The sequence below is a fragment of the Ceratina calcarata genome, unplaced genomic scaffold (genome assembly GCF_001652005.2).
Source record: "Ceratina calcarata isolate Rehan_Ccalc_2016 unplaced genomic scaffold, ASM165200v1 scaffold39.2, whole genome shotgun sequence".
Classification (NCBI taxonomy): domain Eukaryota; kingdom Metazoa; phylum Arthropoda; class Insecta; order Hymenoptera; family Apidae; genus Ceratina; species Ceratina calcarata.
Genome location: NW_017162322.1, coordinates 306,094 through 326,473, shown reverse-complemented (window position 1 = coordinate 326,473; position 20,380 = coordinate 306,094). Strand labels below are relative to the sequence as shown.

Below are 20,380 nucleotides of genomic sequence, written 5' to 3'. Positions count from 1 at the left end.
GCTTCGTTTCCGGAGCGAACCGATGGCGTCAATTAATAATTAAATCCACGTAATTGGGCATAATCAGAAAATTTCGATGCTCGTATCCACGCTTGGAGATTGAATTTCGCGACCTATCGGGCTCGGAATTGCCAGTTTATTATAATCAATCTTGTACGGATTTATCTTGTCGAATCGATTAAACCGATACACGTCGCGCTTTGATTTGATTCCACGATTTCCGATGATGACCGGAGTTAAGAAAAATGAATCGAGGAATTTGATTTCCATTGCGAGTAATTAAATTATTCTTGATACGTTACCTCGGGGCCAATATCGGAAATCGTAAATGCTATTTCCAGCGATGGCAATTTGGTTACGCCGGCTCGAGGATCCATGTATAATTAATAAAAAATTAAGTCCGAAAGCGAGAGTATATGTATATAAATGAGGGCGTCAAAGAATATCACATGATCGCTGATTGAACAAATCGATACAAATGAGAATCGGCATATGGAGAGACTCGATGTCGATAAAATTATGTTAGAGTCGTTAATAATTTCGAAGCGAAACTTGGAATTATTCTAGGGACGGAGTCGTGTGATTGTCTTCGGTTCTCCGAGTTTCTCGTGCTTCTAAGGCTTTTGGAATTCTGCGTAGTTAAACTCTGGTCCGCGTACTACAATCCAGACTAACCGGTATAACCGTCGGATATTGTGCAATAGCTAAGTTAACTTGTACTTCAAACATTCCCGGTCGTTCACAATTTTTCGTATCAAATAACAATACAATGCCAACAAGATAAACTGTGCTCTTGCAGTAGGAAAATACATAGATATCTGCTGTTGAAAAATCTGTACCAACAGCTCGTGGACTCGTGTTTGATAACATCTTATGCTTTTCGATTATCGCAACGAACGTGGTAAACGGATTGACTGAAAATCGGTCGAACACGTTGTTCCAGTGGTTGAAATCGTTCGAAGGAAGTTGTCAAAGGGTAATATAAATTTTCGAGAAACTAACGCCACTTCCCTCATTCGTGCCGATATGAAATGGTCGAAATTCAATTCTATATACCTGACTTGTAAACGGTTAGGTAGATGGATAGGTTCGGGTAGGTGCCTAGCTGTAGGTAAACGAATTCCCGCGTTAGTGCTCGTTAATTGAATCACGCAAACTGCGAACGATTAATTAGTTGTTAGCGAACTCGATTCTCGTATTTGTAGTTCAGTTTGCCCGCGAATGTATAATGCGCATTGTGCCCCCGCTGGGCGAGCAATTTTGACGGCGGTCAAAAGGGAAAACATATACCTACGTACAGCCCGGTCGAATAGTACCGTACGCAAAAAAACTGGATTGAAATTGATTTTTCGAAACCGGGTAGGAAGCCTTTAGTTTCGATGATCGACGGTTGTTTGTGAGCAAACGAAATACAGAATCAAATTTTGTGATTCGACAGTCTTTGCTAGAGGAGAAAAGGTACGATCTTATAAATTGAGTAGGGCTTAGATGGTGACAATTGATCAAAGCGATGTGAAAGCTTATTTAGAGGCGTACGAGCAGCAGCTGTGCGTAAAGTTGCAATGCGACGCGTGTGTCACGCGCGAAGTGACTCACGTAACGTGTTCTAAATCGAGACGACCGACCGCTCTCTTGTTAATGCAAAAACCGAAACATTCGTACACAGACATCATCCCCTTTCTAGAAAGAATGAACTTAATAAAATAATTTATAAACTACATTTTTACATACATCACATTTTTAGTTCATCACTTAACGAATCCCAACATTTTTCCCGTTAATGTTATTCCAACGTTAATCCCGACATTCTTTCGCACCGCTCAGTTCACGTTCGCGCCGGGAAAAGGCAGAGGCAGGCAAGAATGGGATGCATGTCGTTATTAAATTCGCGTGCGAAACAACAGCAGGATGGTAGTGCGTGCATGCATCATAGAAAAAGGTGGATTCCGTGGAAAAACGAGGACATAGGGTACCGAAACGCCGAAAGTACCGTTTTCCCGCGTTTTGTCTGAAAGCTTTGTCCCCCTCTCCTATCCCCATTCGTGTTTTTCCTTCCGCCGGTAGAAACACGCGCAGAGATATGTCTCACGGCTGGAGAGCCCGGGCCCGGGCTGACGGGCGAAGCTACGTTCCGCGTTGTGATCGCGAGAGGCGAAAGCAACGATACGCGCCGCGTTCTAGTCCCGACGATACTTGAAAATTTTATTCGATGCATCGCATCGCATCGCGAAGAGGCTTGTCTCGCCGACAATCCTATTGCGCGATTCCCAGTCTCGGGGATATGGTCGTTGCACGAGGGAAGCGCACTGGAAAAAGTTGCGAGGTATGGCTGCGAAATTTCTAGGAAATAAATTGAATTTTGGGGAAAATGTTGCGTCTTTGTTTAATAAGAATTAATATATAAATGACTTAATTTATTGGGAAATATTTTGTTATTATATATATTTTATTATTGGGAAATATTTTGTTATTATATATATTTTATTATTGGGAAATATTTTGTACAGTTCTATTAAAAGCACTGGAATTTTTATATTATTTAGTCGTCGATGTCAGCAGAGAATCCTTGCACTCACGTTTCTTCGAACGTTTATGTTAGCGATCAAATTTTTGCAGCGAACGCGTTACAGCGGAATCATTTATCACGTAGAAATTATCTAATTATTCGAGGTTGAATAGGGCGTGGTGCGAGAAGCATATAAACCGGGAACGCGTCGTCGTCGTCGTCGTCGCGACGCGTACGTTACAATTCGCCGCTGTCGTCATCGACGTAATCTACGAGGCTATAATTTGCAGCCGCGGTTAAATTGAAAATCGCCCCTAGTCACCCGTGCGGCGAAAAAATTCGAGACCGTAATGAAACGTGGTGTGCGAGTTGCAAGGTTTTCTCAAGTCGCTTCGTGCCTGGCACCGTGGCGGTCGAAATTGAAACGAACGAAAACGATACCTGAAATGAATTTCAATTCGATTTCGTTTATCGTTTCTCTGCGAACAAATAATAGAATTTACGACAAACCATTTTGTCGTTAGTTTTCCCTGCGGAGGTTCTCTTTCGTTTCCTTTTTTTCTTTACAAGGGGAAAAGAATAGGGAACAATAATTTTCAGCTATTCCAAATGAAGGGATGGTACAGACAGGCACTGCAGCGTCCCCGCACAGGGGAGCGGTATAAACGTCGCGTTGAACAGCGTAACAAATAGTTAGTATTAAATATCGTTTAACTGCGCGACTATTGTCATTACCACAGTATTACATCGGGCTAACGATTGTGTCGGGGCGTGCTTATTTCCGATTAAATCCCGCGGCGTATCGTATGTAACTCGAATCGTAACTGAATAGTGATTAGAATAATTCATGGAATTATGCCCAAGCGCAGTTCCTGATTATATTCCGCTCTGAATTTCGTAACTTCGCCGACCTAACGTTCACGGGACAATTTTTCCAACCACACAACCAATTTCATTCATTCAATTTTTTCTTTTTATACATTTATAAAATTGCAATAATTATAGTAAAGAGTAATGGTTTTTTTATAGCTTCTTAGCAAGATAATTGAGTCTGATTAAATTTTACCGTGGCCATGAAAATTAAAGCGAGATCAAAGGTTAGAGCTTAATCTTGTGAAATTAGTTCCTCAATTGTTTGCTCTCAAACACACCTGCGTATACTTGAATGCTTCTTTTAGAACTGAGCACAGTTCCGCGGGAAATTGTTTGATCATCTATCGTGAATAGAATTAAAGCAATGGAAATACGAATGCTGCTTGGGTCGTATAAAATGTCCCATATCGTCGAGGCAGGAGTCTCGTATCGACAAAGGGTGAATACGTAAAAGCAACGCTTTCGTAGGCTCGAAATCGACTTTTCTTACGTATCTCCTCCGAGCTTTTGTCTCCTCCGTTGTATCGCGCGATATTTCTTCGCGGACGACTCTGGCCTTTAAATATGACCGAGACCCAATTCAAAACGTATTGTGCACGCTTTAAAGCTCTTTGTAGCTACCTCTTCTTTTGTAGAAAACAATCTTTTAATGTCGAGAAAAATTGTTGCCTAAGAGAACAGGATAAAGGGATGCACTTTCCGTTTAAGCGACAAAGAGACTGTTTTTGGAAATCGTTTATTTCTAATTGGAACGTTCACTGCGCTATTGGTAGACGGTGATTCATCTGCACGGCGTATGACAATGATCGCTCGAGGAGCGAGACAAAAGGAAAGAAAAGGGAGGAACGGTAAGAGGATTAGACGCGGTCGGGCAACTCGCCAGTTGCGCTAATCGCGATGCATTCTTACGTCTTGACGGCCGATCGATCAGACCTGAGAAATCGTCGCCATATTTCGTGATACCGATGAAATCGCCTCCATTCGAGGGCAATTAAATCAGTCGGTTTAAAATCATCGACCTACTAACGTTTCCTTTACTCGGTTTTTCTTTGATTCATGAAACTTCTCTTTTAAGCTTTGGATTTTTTATTGTACGCGGAATATACGTCGAATCGTAAAGAACTGATCAGAGACATCGGAAACGTGGTAGAGACAGAACAAACATTTTCTGTAATAATCACGATTTTAATGAAGACCTTTCGTTGGACAATTTCATTTCTCCCGTAAAACGATTGAACGCGTAAATTCTCCGCGTTAAGGGCGGGCCACTTAAATACGAAAGGCCGATTTTAATTAGCACGTTCGACGCTCATTTAATTCGCGCTCGTATTTTTTCCTTGTCCCGCGCTCGTGAATTTTTGGTCTAATTAACGGGGCTCGGATGCGCGGGGCGAAACGGGAATAAAATTGCATATCGCTCGCAGTTATGCCCGGCATATTGGAGCTTTGCCAACGCGCACTTGTTACTTTTATCTTACCATATCGTTCACTCAACTCGTATTACTTAAATTAAACGAACTCCGTTTCTGTCTTCTCTCTTGCTTTTCCTCATCCGTGTTACTCCGCTTTCATGGGTTTCATTTACATCCACTAGCAGCGCGGACGACTGTGCGAGTACGTACTCGGATAGAATAATATTTTCCTCTGCCGCTTGACCAGCGGGTAAGGAAAACGGGATTTATTAAATGGGGTTTCCGTCGGGCCAGCGTTCGATTCCCTTTCGATAGCCTTGAAATAACGGAGCAGGTGTCGCGATTTAGTATGTCTATCGACTCGTCTGCCGGGTCGAAATCTCGCGGGCATATCCAATAAAGGTGAAATTGCGGAGGGCAAACAGGAGGCCGAGATCTACGCATTGATGTTTAATGCAAAATTCAAATCGTTCCCCGTCAGCCCACTGCGTCAAGATACTCTTTCCTTCGTTTCCACGACTGCCGCCTCTCTCGCAACGGGAGTAACATATGACGCAATCTTGGCAGGTATTGTCAGGGAGCCGGGCGGCATCTTTAATGTATGAAGGGATGCAGGCTAGCTACGCTCCCGGTAATTGTCGCTGCTTCCGCGACGAATGCCGGAGATCGTTGCAAAAAATAAACAGCTAAATAATAATTTTCCAGCACTCAGACGCGTATGACAATTCTAAATATAAAATTTGATTCTAATATTAAAGAACTTCCGCTTGTTCTGAATTATACAAGAATCAAACGATACTTGTGCAATATTTTTACGCCTTGGATGAATTCATGAAATACGAAGTTTATCGTCGTTCGCGTTCGTTTTATTAGATTGAGCAAACGTTCCTGACGAGATAACTAAAAGTGAATTGTAAAATTTTTATAAGGATTGAAATGTCTGACGCGGAGATGAATCTGAAAAACTAGGAAAGCATCTTTTAACATAGAACGCAATCTTGACGGGTATTGTCAGGTAGCTGGCGGGCGGCATCTTTAATGTATGAGATAGAATGGATGTTGGACTGGCTTCGCGTTGCCACCGGTAATTGTCGCTGTGTCTGCGACGATCCCGCGCGCTTGCGTTCAACCTCGTTTTCTCCGTTACGACGGTGCCGGCGATGGTGCTGGTGACGCGCACAGGTGTCGGGGTGCACGCGCGCGCCTGTTTCACCTTTGTTCCTCGCATTTTGCGGCAACGACAGGCATCCCTTTTGTCGCCGCTTTGCGCCGGGACAAGCGTCGTCATCGTCGCCGCCGTCGTCGTCGTCGTCGTCGTCGTCGATACGCCCTTTGCAACGGAGAAAGGAAAAATTTATTGGCCCGTCGCGTTTCCTTTTCGGGCTTTATTGGATGAGTTCCGCACCCCCGCACCCACTGTTTTTCTTTTTTATCTCCCGGATTTTCGTGTTCGAGAGCGTTTCGTTCCGTTTCGTTTCGTTGCTTGACCCGATTTCGTAGATTTCCGACGTAAAGATTTTCCTCCGGATTTCAACGTATCGACTCATTGAATCTGCTCGATTGATTCCACGCTATTCGAATCTATTCTCTCTTTCTCTCTCTCGCCTTTCAATTCTCGTCTATGTTCCGTTAATCGATACTCGATTAAACCCAACTGTTTTATGTAATATTTCATATAATAGATAAAATGTTTATTGCACGGAATAAAAGAAAGGCGAATAAATTTCTTAAAATAAATCGCAGCGGGTAACTGATTCGAGGATAACGGTGGATTCCCCGTAGCGCGAGCGTTGGAAGGATTTCGGCGAGGAAGGGAACCGGCAAACGCCTGACTTATGAAGCCTTATACTACTAATTCGCTTACACGCGCCGTTATAAATTCCTTTATCTGTTGCTTCGCCGTTCTCTCGCTTCCTTCGTTCTTCTGACCTTTCTTTTGTTCCTGCTGTTAATAGAACTCACGGCCGATTCTTTGCGTCGCTCATTCTCAAACTGAACGAATATTAGCGCGTCTGATCTCATACAGACCTGCACCACTTACGTGTCGTGTAGTCGGAACGACAAACAAATTGCTGTGTTCTTCCGACCAGCAATATTCCCCTTTGTTCGCCGCCTCTTTCATCTCTATATTTCATCCCTTCAATTTTTTTCCCACGGGGAAACAATCGGACGCAAAGCTAAGCATACACGCGAACGACCACTGTTTTCGTTTGAATATACTATACCTGTAATTTCAATAGATCAAGAATAATATTTGTCTTCTCCTCCTCTGCTTTTATTTATCTTGGTCGAAACGTTTGCCAATTCCACGATCATTTGATTTTATTGTAAAACGTCAATGTTTATTTAAGATATATTTTTAATGTTGTGTCTGTACGACGAGAATTCGTAGCACGTTTGAATTTCCCGTGAAGATCGAACACCGTTAATACATTGTAAATGTAGCGAAACTGTTGACAAAGCTGAGTTTTTCCTGCATCTTGAATTCGCGGACGGATGAACTCGGAACGGCAGACACGGCAGACTGTGGTATAAATTCGCGTAATTTTCTACGATGGGATTCCACGCGTCGACGTGGAAACCTGGCCATCTCCTTCCCTCTCATTTACCCCGTCGAACGCACACAGCCGCGCGAGCCGTGTCTCGGAGGCTTGAAAAGCCGCGCGGTACACGTGTATGGTGAATAGTGCGAGCAACAGCCGAAGACGAATGGAATGAAATACGGTAAAGCAGCAGGCAAGGAGAGGACCAAGAAGGATATACGAGACCAGATCCTGAAAGATAAATTGAACCGGCGAAATAGGAAACAGGTAACGCGAATCCATTGGCTGTAGGTGATAATTATAGATATCCAATTTAAATAGTAGCAATCTGCCAGATGCATCTATTAATTCCGTATTTGTCCTGAAAAGATTTATATCTAAAATTGTCTACTTTTTTAGCGTACCGACTCTTGTAACTCAGTCCACTCAATTACGGTTTAGAGAAAGTTGGTAATTAAATAGACGAAAATAAGTAGTTCAAATAATAGTTTTATTTTTAAAATGGATAGATTTCTGGATTGGGATGGGTGACTTATTTCTAGTTTTGAAATGAATTTATAAATTCGACGAAGCGTCGTTAGTGGCACCCGGCGAGCGATCTATTGTAATATCTAGTCGAATAGTCGGCGGGCCATCGTCTCTGTTCCCCGGGTAAAAATTAACGCCGTCTATCGGGTTTTCCCGTCGTCTTATTCCTCCCAGAGACATAATCTAATTTCGCGGCCCGGAACAAACCTTCGTTCCGCGTGTTTCACCGACGGAAGAAAAACCCGGGGCTCGGGAACGTGTGAACCTTTTCGTGTATACACGCGTGCACTTGTATGCGCACGCTCGAATTAGGGGTCGCCTTGTACAGAGGCAAATTACATTAGTCCCTTGGGATTTCCTCGCGTATGTTTCTCCCGCACAGCTTATAGCTCTCCGCCCGTGAAGGATGCGCGAACCGTATTGTTCCCCGTTCTCGCCTTTTCTTCTGTTTCGCCCCGGATAGAAATAAAAGTGCGATAGCGCGGCCCATTCGGAATTGGCTAGAATAAAGGGCGGACCGCCGCCGGTTCCCATTTAGATTTAAATCCCTATTTTTAATGATACCGACGCGATTCGAGTTATTAGGGTTAACGGAATAACATCGCTCTCGAGTCTACGTGATCTGCGTTAATTAATGGACGGGTGAGCCGGTCGGCGCTCGCTCTTTATCGGCGAACCTTCGTTCTCTCAGGGAATTATAAATATTTTAATCCTGTATATACGTCCATGGAAAATGATCAAACAGACAGGAATATACGATAAAATATTCGTTGAATACTGATCGGTAGTGTTGGTACGTTTCATGAACGAGGGTTTGACTTTATTTCTTTCCATCGTTGTTTCCAACAAGTTTCGCGAGAGATTGATGAAAAGTGTGCAGCCCGTGAAAAGTGATAACAATGGATAACATAGAAGTTTTGGCAATTTGAACGGAACTGGCAGCGGGGATGCTGTGGATTCTAGAGAGGGTGGATAGAATGAATTTTATCGGGATCGCTGAATAATTTATACAACCCGTGACGCCGAACGAAATCAGCTCATCATTTTAGTTGCATTCAATTCCGAATCCATTGTAAAGTAACCATTAATAATATCTTGTAGGTCACGTTAACCGTTCCGTGTCCGGTCCAACTATTAATCAGAGTTATTTCCATTTATATCATAATTTCGCGGATGCCCGGCGAACCCGGGCACGCGAGAGATAATCTGCATGTGAATATAACGAATTTGCACCTGCGTTTACCAAGTGCTTCGTTTATTCGCCTCGTATATCCCCGCCAGCTCCGACCTGGAAATTTATTAAATCATGCTTACGGGATTAGCTCGTCCAAGTATGCGCGATATCTATTTTTGAGCCTCGCGTTGAAAAATTCCAGGGGTCAACGCTTTAAGCAAGTTCCCATTGTCTTAGCGATCTTTCTTTAGAAGTAGCTCGCTCATTTTTCTTTTGTTTTCAAAGAGCTGCACTTTGAACTACAGTTTCTTTCACGTTTATGGTCAGCGTACCGCAAAATAAATCAGCATTATTGTTCGGATCGGCTCGCGTGATTTCGCACCGTTTCCAAGTTTAGCAGACTATCGAGTTACGTTTTTGGCAAGTGACCGTTTATCATGTCACGTCTCGTTGCACAAACGAGTGGGTCGACTTTTTCAAAGGTCCCGCTGTACGCAGGATCGCCTTTTCGAAGCCTGTTCGTTCGGACACGATCGACGCACCGTCGCGCATATTTCCATCACGAGCTACGTTTCATTCGTCAATCGGTCGATTTACACCTCGCATTCAATTACGACCGCGTCGATTATCTTGCCACGCGTTTGCATTCCGGTCGGACGCTTTGCTGTCTGTTTCATATCGCCTGTAATATAACTGTACCAGGTGATATCCCAAGCGAGCGTTAAAACGTAATGCACCGCGTGGTAACGAACTCTGGTTCGTCGCGCCTCGTTTTCCGCATGAGCCGATATTTTCCCCGGTTGTTTCGCTAGGAAATTTCTTTCCGCGGCCGCGCGTGCACCGGCCGGTCGACCGGTTCTTCGGGGTTGGAACTTCGTCGAAATCGTCCCCCGGCTCCATCGGGATGAAAGTTGGCGCACGTGCGCGAGATAAATCGACGGAACGCATGCCGGAATCCGCAAACGAGGCGACGTGTCGCGCCGAGTTTCGTTGTAGTTCGAACAAAGCGGATACCGCGACCGATTTTGTTGCTCCAGGACCAGTTGCTCCGTTCTGTCGCGATATTCCACTGGTGAAGGCAGTGAACTGTCAATAATTGGAACAGAATTCGACTTGGCTCTCGCGGTCAACACTTCATGAATTTTATAGAATATATAATCAATCATTAATAGTGAAATGTGAGGAAATTATTCTTCTTCAAATAAGTTATCTACATTATTTCACAATGTATAAATTCATTTAAGTTTTAAGTACTGATTCGATGATAGGTAACGTATTTTAATTAAATGGCAATCAATGTCAGGATTTAAATTGTGTAACTTCATTTGTCTAAATTATTTCAACGACCAGTGAGGTGCAGATTAAATAATAATTGAGTAATTATTACATTTCTGACGTGTCGCGAATCTCGCCGTTATTTCTGTAAGATGCGACTATGCAATTGGAATTGGGTCGATGCGACAGACATTTCTTGCCGATGGGTACACGCAGCACAATTTCAAGAACGTTTTATCAGCTAACGCGATTTATCATCAACTGCAAACGAGTAAAGTTTTTTAATAGTCTCTCACAGCGAGCTGTCCCAGTTTGGAACACTGCGCAGCTGTTTCTCATAAAGAAAATACCATTTAATTACGAATTGAATTTGATTAACTTACAATACCCTGACGATTTTCTATCGGTTTTACATGTCCATTCGAACGCTTCCGGAAATGTCAAACAATCGTGAAACGCGCGCTCTATTTTCGGGACAACAACGAACGTTCGACATTCTAAATTTGCGACACGATTGATCGCGTGGCCGCAGATTTATTGCGTCCCACCGTAAGGGCGCCGCGCCTCTCTTATGGTTGTTTTCAAATCGAAAACGATCCGCGGATTGCAACCGGTGACAAAAAAAAAAGCAACCGGGAGAATGGAACGGGGAAAAATGAAAAGCTTTTGTCGAAAACAGAAGTTCCATCGCGATTTTTCTCCGTCAACGGCAACACGCGGCCCGACGTCGCATTATTTTATTATTCTTGTCAACGGGGCGTCGTGAACGATCACCGGCACGAAGATACGTTTATACTGTGTATTCATACACCATATGAACGAACCTTAACGTAAAATCGACGCGTTATCATCGCCAATTTAATAATTCCCAGTTATTAACGTCAGCGTTTTATGTTCGTTATCTAATTTACCATAAAATCATAGCTAATTAGGAGTAGCTGAAGCCCAGGGCTCATGTTCACTCTCTCTCTCTGCTGTAGTTGGCAAAGTTGTAATTAACCGGTATTTTATCTTTTTAAAACGGGGATACCAAGCAGCGGCTACTTCCCGTTTTTGATTGCGGTTTCACAGAATTTGTCGGGCGAAATTTTGAAATTCTGGTACCGCGTAATATTATTACCCTTATCCAGTGTCACCGGCAATTAAAACCATTTATTGCAGCCCGCGCGGATGCAGCCACCGCGCTGGCACGCCGCGGCGTTAGATTTGACGCATTAGCTCTCCACGAAATTTAATAACACTCACTTTCATTAGTTACGGAGCGGTATTTTATATCCGGCTCTGTGCAAAGTAAAATTTTTCTCTGGGAGAACCCGGGGAAATGTAGTTTAAAGAATGTTGACACCCCGTGGGTCGCGTTGTCGCGTCTCTAACAACGTGTGGAGAGACAATTACGTATTCTATTTCGACCGAAGTGTGCAATATCGGTATACGAGACCCAACTGTACGATCGCGTTGAAATGAGATTACAAAGCCACCGCTCCTCTGTGTAACCAGAAATGAAAAGTACAGGTTGGGACTATGATTCCTGGCCAGCTCCGGCTAGTGTTAATTTCCCCTAAGAGGACAAGATTTTAAAAGAGTAATAAGTCTGTCTTGTTTTTTCCATGATCGAAAATGATAATTCAAATGGGAAATCAAAGATGAAGTAAATTGCCATTAACTCGTACCTCTTATATGGCATTTACTTGGATCGCAGCAAGAGTATTAAATACCGTCGCTAATTAAATTAGACTTTGACTACTCAACTTGCTTGACATAGTCTTCCCTGCGATTGATGTCGATAATTAATACAGAACCGTTTTACTGAAAAGCGGAGTGTTCTTCAAAAAGTGGAAAGTAATCCTCAGTAGCGTTAAGACGCCGAGTAGGATCTTTAGTTACAACGTAACGTAGAGTGACAATTAACAGATTGAAATCTTGACCCCACTTTGTCTCAGAGGGTACCGTCCTCGCTCCGCGTTAAGACCCTGAACAAATTTTGTACGAATCTTTGATTTAATTAATTCCCTTCTGGCCCGCGCTTAAAACCGTGGAAAATGATCGCGAAAAGCGGTCTGCAAACGAAGGCAACATTTCATCTTCCTAGAAGGAATAGTTTACCGTCCCCTTTGAATATATTATCGGATTTGATGGGAAGAGACTCCCACTCGGCTCGATATTCGCCCTTTGATTGAATCGCGTTGCGAATATGTAACATTGTTCCCAATCTAACTTGCCGTTGAACGAGCTTCGTGATCGGTTCACTGATTCAAATAGATTTTAGCCTGAACACATAATTACTTAAAAAGAAGATTAAAAAATTGTCCAGTGTAATACCATGGAGGAAAAAGGAGAAGGAAACTGTGGACACTTTTCAGCGATCGTGACGAAACAAATCCGAGTTCCGTTATTACGAGCTAAACGACACGTCCAGGGGTCGGAAGGGAATCGTTAGTGTATGATCTATATTAACCGCGGAGACAGGAACGAGCCGCGACAAGAGAAGCGTGTGCGGAAAAGCAACACGCTAGTAATCTTCCATTTTATGGACCAAGACAGCGGTAGCACGTTGGCCAGACCGTTGCCAAAGCTATTTCCAAGCAGGCACCGCCTCGACTCGCCCTGTACTCTCAGGTTTCTTCTCAGCTGTTCGCCGCGGAGCCAGCACGCGACCCGCAATACCATGAGACGCGGGCCAAACGTCGTCGTCGTACCGTTCTTATGGTTTTCGTCGAATTAGTTTCAACTGCCGCCCCGCGAGCAATAGAGTCACAAAACGGGCCACTTTCCAGCTAGGCAATCGCAATTCGGGCTGCTGACGATTGCCGTACGTGAATACTAATTGCACTACACCCTGCACGTTTATGGTCCTCCGTTACGCCACGATCCTGGGTTATCGTGGCAGTATCGTGCGATACCAAGATTTCTTTTACTTCGACCTGCACATTCTGCATCTTTATCTCTGTACGAATTTATAGATACGGGAAATATTCGCTTAAACTGGTTTCAACATGAAATGATATCTGGAAAATTTCATTTCCTTCGTTAACTCGATTCGATACAATTACTGCATACTAGAATGTCAACACGCTCTTCATAGAATGTCTACCAGTTTGAGGTATTTAACACCTGTGCGAATAACTCCCGCGCCAGAAATAGCCTCGTAAAATCGGTGCGATGCAGCGTGCTCGACATGGTCCACAGCTTTTCCGTGTTTCGTTTTTGAATTAGAACAAGGTCTTTGTCTATGAGTCATTCTATTTCGAATCGGGCGAGCGCGGTTGCAACTTATAACTTCACGAATCTGGATGTAATCCAATACGTGCGTGCATATGTTTAAAATTACAACGTCAAACCGGTTGTTCGTTTTTCTCTGGCCGTCCGCATAATTGATGGTCACGCGATTTCAAACGGTGCGCCGGATTTATCATGGATTAATCCAGTCCTGACGTTCACCGATCTTTGTATAAATCCCGCGGCTAAAGTAAATACAGTTGCTCAAATATGTAAATACAGCCGATTCGTTTTACGACGATACTCAACAGAATTGTGAATCCATAAAAGATATTTATTATTTGAAACAAGAATTCGTGAGATGGAATTTCCGTTCTCTAAATAAAATACGTGGGTTGCCCGCCGGTAAACTTTATCAATCCACTTTCAGCGAAAACTGGATCGTTTAGTTAAAAAAGAATTTCGTAGCTGCTCAGCTTTGTTCATTATGCGAGACTGTTGTATATTTTATCGACGAAAAGCGAACCGGTTTTTAAACGATTCTCTTTGAAACGTGCCGCGCACCCAGGGGAGGACAGGACGCAGCGTACGTCGCGCTGAAACAGGAATTTTCATTCGTCCGCGACGCAGAAACATCAGAAATTTCGTTAAGTATTACGATTTCGGATGCCGTAACGCCGCGGACAATGGTCAGAGGAGCTCTAGAGCTTTCGCGGAACTACCCGCTCCTGCAATTTTCTCGTTCCCCTTTTTTTTTTCGACGCTAGTAATTAACTCAAAAATGCTAACACCGTGGAACACGGGTAGCGTAACGGGTAGACTCGGCATTTCTCCCTTCTTTTTCTTTTTTATCTTGTTTCACCGTTTCTCGCGTATTCTCACGCGTGCGTCGTGCGCATAAAATTCTGCAAGAGCCTCTCGCAACACGAGGCTAATATTATGTTAATACGACGTGCATTAATTGAATACTCCGTTCACTAACGGTGCAAGAAATCGTCGACAAATTTCGAGCCAAATGCGAAATTGTTTGATATTTTTATAGAGTCACATCGACGAAAATAAAGAACGAAGTGTGCAGCGAAATTAGAAAACGTTTTTCAGCAATGTTTGACGAAACGAAGTTTATAACCGCATGTGCATGAGCCAATGCTTTTAGCTCGTTTCGCGTAACGTTTGATAGCTTCTGATTTGTTTGTCTTTACTTCAGTTTCTTGTACCCACTTATCGATCGTTTGATATTACAGTCAGAGACAAAATTATGCAAAGAGGTTCGTACAATTTCATTAAAAAAATCATTGTATATGGTTTCTATTTCATGTAATGATCACTTGTTGAAGTGATTAATCGCGAGAGGTATTTTTCTCAAATAGATGATGATCATTTGTTATTTAATTATCGGTTGCCGGTAGATTAATCGCGGTTGATGACGAATCTGGCAGTGATCGTGTATAATGGGTATCCGATAGGTCGAAACTTCGGCGTATCAATCTGTCTTAACCACATGTTCGGCTCGGTTAAGCTAATGAGTCATCCGATCCCACGACTATTTTTCAATATAATTTAATAATCATGCACATAAAAATAACTATCGAGGTAATTCTAATATCGTTAACGGAGGAGGGAAATAATTTTAGATGAATCTTTTCAATGTATTAAATAAATTTGACCTGGAACGTCTCACTTGGTGATATTAATTCACCGATCAAAACCGTGTCACGAATTTCATTTCATCCCGGAGAAAGGCCAACGCAGGGTATCGCGAAATTCGCGAATTACTCGCCGAAGTAGGTGGGTACATAGCTACAGGAAAGGAGGAGAGACGCGGAATTCCGTGGAACCGTGACACGTGGTCCCATTATCGCGTAGCCTGTCGACATGAAATTATAAACAGAAGCTCCCTGCCCGGAGGGAAACGAAAGGGGGAAGCAAAAATCCCTGAGGTGGTTGACGAGCGAGCGAAGAGAGGAAGGATACACATGCACACGTATATCCAGGTTACGTAAAGCCTCGAGACCCGCGTGACGCTGCTCGAATGAGTCCGCTGCTCTCTTTATTTCCACTCCTTTATTTCGTTCTTTCTCCGGTCGCATCTCCGTGGCTTCGTTAACCTTGCTGTAGCGACAGGCAACAGGCGGTTCCTCAGTTCACTTCGTTAGACGCAGCATGGAAGAATGAAATAATTGACAACGACGTGCTCTGATACCAACTCTTAATTGCGTTCGACGTCTGCGCGTGAACGTGGATCGCGGTGGGAAGAGGCGAGGCTGTTCTTCCCTCGCACTTCTCGTCGACGCCTCCAAAGGATATTTATATAACCTAATTTTTTCGAAGCGATGGTAAATAGCAGCCGTGTCCCCCTTTCATCCCTTCTGTTATTCGAAAATATTTGCCCGGGCAAACACGACCTAGACGGTTTCCCATTAACCGGGTGTACAAGGAAGGGAGGGGAACTGAGCCGAGGGAGAAAGGAAACGCTGATAACTCTCGTTTTCCTTTTTTCAGAGAGAGCTTACGGCGCGTCGCAGTTGGGAATTTTAAACTGCTGCCCGGCTGCCCGATCGACTGGGCTGGACTTCAGAGCTGGAGGATATACATGGTGAAAGTTCTGGTGAGTGATCGATTGAAACAATTTCCGACTTAAAAGAAATCAAATCTTCATTTCAATCGAAAAAAAAAAAACCGCAAATCGTTGCACTCGTTCACTCTCGATTGTCAGGTGAAAACTTCACGCGGCTCCATTTACGCGTTTGATTCGACGCGAGTGTATCGCACAATTCCATAGCCGCGTTCATTCTTAACGTCCCGATCCGCGCGAGGCAAACACAAAGCGATTCTCGGAAGCTTCCTGTTTACGTGCAAATTTTACGCGTGCATTTCTCTTATTCCGCCGCGCGCCGGAAAGTGCACCCGCTTGCGGTTGAAACGCGTGCCACGGAAACGTTGATACACTTTTGCAAAGTGTTCCCCGGCTCTGGCTACGAGTAGGCGCACGTATATACACGCGAGAACGTTAATGCCGCGGTGCAGCAGCGTGTGTCGTTGCGTCCGTTTCGAGAATTCCGCGATGCCCGGGTATCAGGCCATTTCAACGAACGTTTCCCTCCCCGTTTTGAAATTACGTACACGCTAGGCGTTCCAGAATCGAGCAAGACAGGAGTCGAGCTATTTGATGATCATGACTACTGGAATATACCGTTTAAAACCGTGTTATCATAGAGAGAGAGAGAGAGAGAGAGAGTACGTTGGTGGCCGATAAGCGAACCATTAAATATCTATTTTACGGAAGATTTTATTTAATTCGTAATATAAAAATGTATCGAGGGAGGGATTATCGGCGATCAGAGGCGAGTGACGTTAAACGCGAATACATATTAAACGAAACGCTCTCCTCTTGCAGATACCGACCAGAATATTATGAATATTCATTAGGATATCCGCGACGATAAAAATCGAGCCGAGTACGAAAATGAAAAATTACCAGCCGCATTAATATGGATGTCGGTGTTAATTGTTTGGACGAAAGGAAGTGAGAAGGACACGCGTGTGAATGATTCCTTCTCATTTTATTCGGGCTTTGCCGCTCAATTAGAATGAATTATGTCCTGTTGATAAAAAGGTAAAAAATTGATGAGACTGTATAAAAAAGCTAATAAGATAAGCTCGCGGTTCGGGAACGGCGGGGGGAGGAAGGGTAACAAAGGTAGTATCGCGACTTTCTGATTCGAAGCGAACGGCGGAAATTCTATCGTGGAAAAATTCAGTTCTGGCCCGGTGGATCGAGTTATCGTTAGTCCGACGTAATGGCTATTCGTCAGGGTAGCAGGGAATTGCTTCTCGAAATGGAGCGAGCGGTCGGTTATAACGCGCTATATCGGCTGTAGCTAGGCGTTATTTGAAAGTCAAATACTCGCATGAAAGACGATAGGGAGCGAGAGGAGGGAAGGGCTGCCGGGTTCCTTCGTCGTGGGCGGGCGAGGCCGATCCCCGCGAGATCTCGAGACATTTCGCTACTTACTTACCGCTCTCCTACGCAGACCGCAGACTTCATCCGATTAACGCCCGTCTGCTCCTGTAACGCAGGAGCATCCCTTTGCCAAATTGCCTATGCCAAAATTAATTAAATTCGAATCGACCTCTTGGCTCGTTCGGCGTCCTTCAATTTTCTTTCACGGCTAATAACTCCCCTGACAATTATTCATAAGCAGACAAAACTTACTTATTTACTCGACGTACTTAATGTAAAGCAGAGTTGCATTTACAGATTTTCCATTAAAGCTGATATTAAAACGTAAGGGGAAGTCGTTCCCGTTTCGCGAAGGAAAAGAGTTGTTTTCTTTAACAGTTTTGTAGTTCGCTAAAGTTTTTTCTTTCGCGTCAGGATAAGGAGAGGATTTGTTTCTTGATTTTATCGCGGTTTAGGGAAAAACTGTAACTCCGTTCTCTTAAAACTTTTTACGCTTTTATATTTCCCTGATAGAACGTGCATTATACAACCGCGAGCCAGCAGCATACTTTTTCTCAGGTTCGCTCCGCATTTCATTGGTCCAATGCTCTTTTATCGTTGTCATATTTAATTTGAAAAAAAATGACTCTCTTATTTTTATGAAGTGAAATCGTTTAAACGAATGAAACAACAGAATTTGAGCATCGCGGGAATTGTTGAACCTGAAACACGTAACGGTTTCACGGTGTGTTCCGATTTTATTAAATTTATTACTCTTTCGAATGAAATTTTTCGTTTGTTTAAATGCGGTCGGCGTGAAGGTTTATTTGATTTTCCGCTCGTTTCGCAGTTCTCGATGGGACAGCACACATTTTATCGAAGAATTTTGTGGAGACTCTCCAGAGATTTGCCGGGCGCCGCGATCGAATGCCGATAAATCCTTGCGACGATGAGTCCTTCGGCGTCATTTGTTTAATTGCAATCACCGACTAGACACATCGCTCCTCTGATCCCCGACACGGCTTGCCGCGCCGGGGGTTGTTGATTTTTAATTTCAACTTGAAAGGATCTCCTCTCTGTTTGAGTTGTAGTTGGATCAAACGAAAAGCCGATTGATCTCACGGATCCGCGTACATTTATCATAAGATTCCCTCCGGTTCCGTTTTCTCAATTAACGCTAAATCAATTTTTGATAAACCCGGTTAAAATATGGAGATCAGAATATTTTTCAAATATTATCAGAGGAGTATTTAGTCTCTTTTTCTACGTTTTTCAAATCTGTTCGTTTTTCTGTAACGAAGAATAGATTTTATCAACCTATGAAATCGGAAGTCAGTCGGTGAGTCGAAAAATTCCTTCGCCAATTAACACCCGGAAAGGAACCGGTTTCAAGCGTCACGGGAAAACACGGGAAATTCGTCCGAATATTGTTTGTGAAGGATAAAGTTTCGCTCTACCCGTGTCGCGATCCCTTCCATGCGGCGAAAGTTCGATTACGAATCCTGATGGTCGCGGCGGTGAAAAACAGAGAGCGAACTAATTCCGTCGAATCGATTGATGCTAATGGCAGATGAACGTCGGCCGGAAAACACGGTGTAAAGGAGAGAAACTCTCGTGTAATCGATTCGAGAAAGGGGTAGGGCTCGAGTTTCAGGGAGAGTTGAAACGCGGGCGTCGTCACTTTGTTTCCAGGTGGACGGCTCATGATGAAGGGTGCTCAGGTGGAAACACAACCAGAACCCGGTCCTCTCGTTCCCTACTTGAAACGGACGGGGGGAGGCCGGGAGCGGCGGGGGACCGAACGTGATTCGATTTAGCGCATTCCGATTGAAAGTTTTTTCCCCCCGGTCGCCTCGTCCTTGGCGGCTGGGTCAGGCTTCCGAGCATCCGGTGACAACTCGCCGCGAGTAATTTCCGTTTGATTAAGGAACCGGGCGCGTGGGGTCGGGGGGAAAAAAGCCTCGTTCGGAATCCAATATTCGTGGTGGACGTGGCACGCGTGGAACGAAAAAATTCGCGGGCCAGATGGGGGAACCTTCTTGATGTGTCGCCACCCCGTCGTGTCCTCGTTCTCTCTGTTTAATTAAATTAAACCCGAACTTAATTCCGGTCGAAGTTCACGTCGACGGCTCGAGAAAGATTTGTTCCGCCGGGATTGGCGGGAAGGGCGAGCCGGATTCTGTTGTTCGATGATGCACGACTTATGGCCCGGTGAATAATGACCGCCGGAGGGTGGCTGGGTTTTAGGGTCAGAGGCTAATGGGAAGGATTTTACGTGGCGGGAAATTGTTTTTAAAGCAAGCTACTTTTAGAGTGGGATTAGAAATTATTTACGAGGGTTCAGACGCAAATAGGAATCGATTATTAAAAGACGACGCGTCCGTCAGTTTTCTTTTGCTTTTATTCGAATTGATAAAGAATTTTGTACAATCATGGTGTATTGAAATTTACAAAGGGGTCACTTTTTTCTGTATAAAAAAAATTACAATATCGGGCAATATCGGTTGATGGAGAAGTTGAATAATTTTCTTGATTATACTGGGGAACGGTGGCCGCGCATAAGAGCTCGTCAACGATGAATAATGATAATCACTAGTTATCGGCGGATTTCATAGATAAATTGGCCCTGATGGACAGCTGTTGCCTGGTAATTGTATTTCGCTACAGCTTGCAGCCGCTACGGCCATGAGAATTTCTCGCATCCACGCACATGCGTGATACCGTGGTAATACCGCGTCGGAAATTTTCATCGCGCGGCCACTTAGTCGCGTACTATAAAAATATTTTACAACGATGAACTGTGGCACATTTTTTATAAATGCAAAAATATTTCAGCGAGCTCGATTGAATAGCTCTTCAAATGTTTGACGTGATTCTTCGATGAACCACTCCTGATGATACGAAGTTTTC

At 43.8% G+C, this 20,380-nt stretch overlaps 1 protein-coding gene across 3 annotated transcripts in view; it reads left to right on the top strand.

Annotated features, from left to right (window-relative positions):
* LOC108626216 (uncharacterized) overlaps nucleotides 1–20,380 on the top strand; it is a 196,589-nt gene that overhangs the window by 79,440 nt on the left and 96,769 nt on the right. For all 3 annotated transcript variants that reach the window (XM_018026782.2, XM_018026779.2, XM_018026783.2), the window contains one exon: nucleotides 16,030–16,135. In XM_018026782.2, coding sequence (XP_017882271.1) covers nucleotides 16,121–16,135 — 15 coding nt within the window. In that variant the 5' untranslated portion in view covers nucleotides 16,030–16,120. The remainder of the gene's footprint in view (nucleotides 1–16,029; nucleotides 16,136–20,380) is intronic.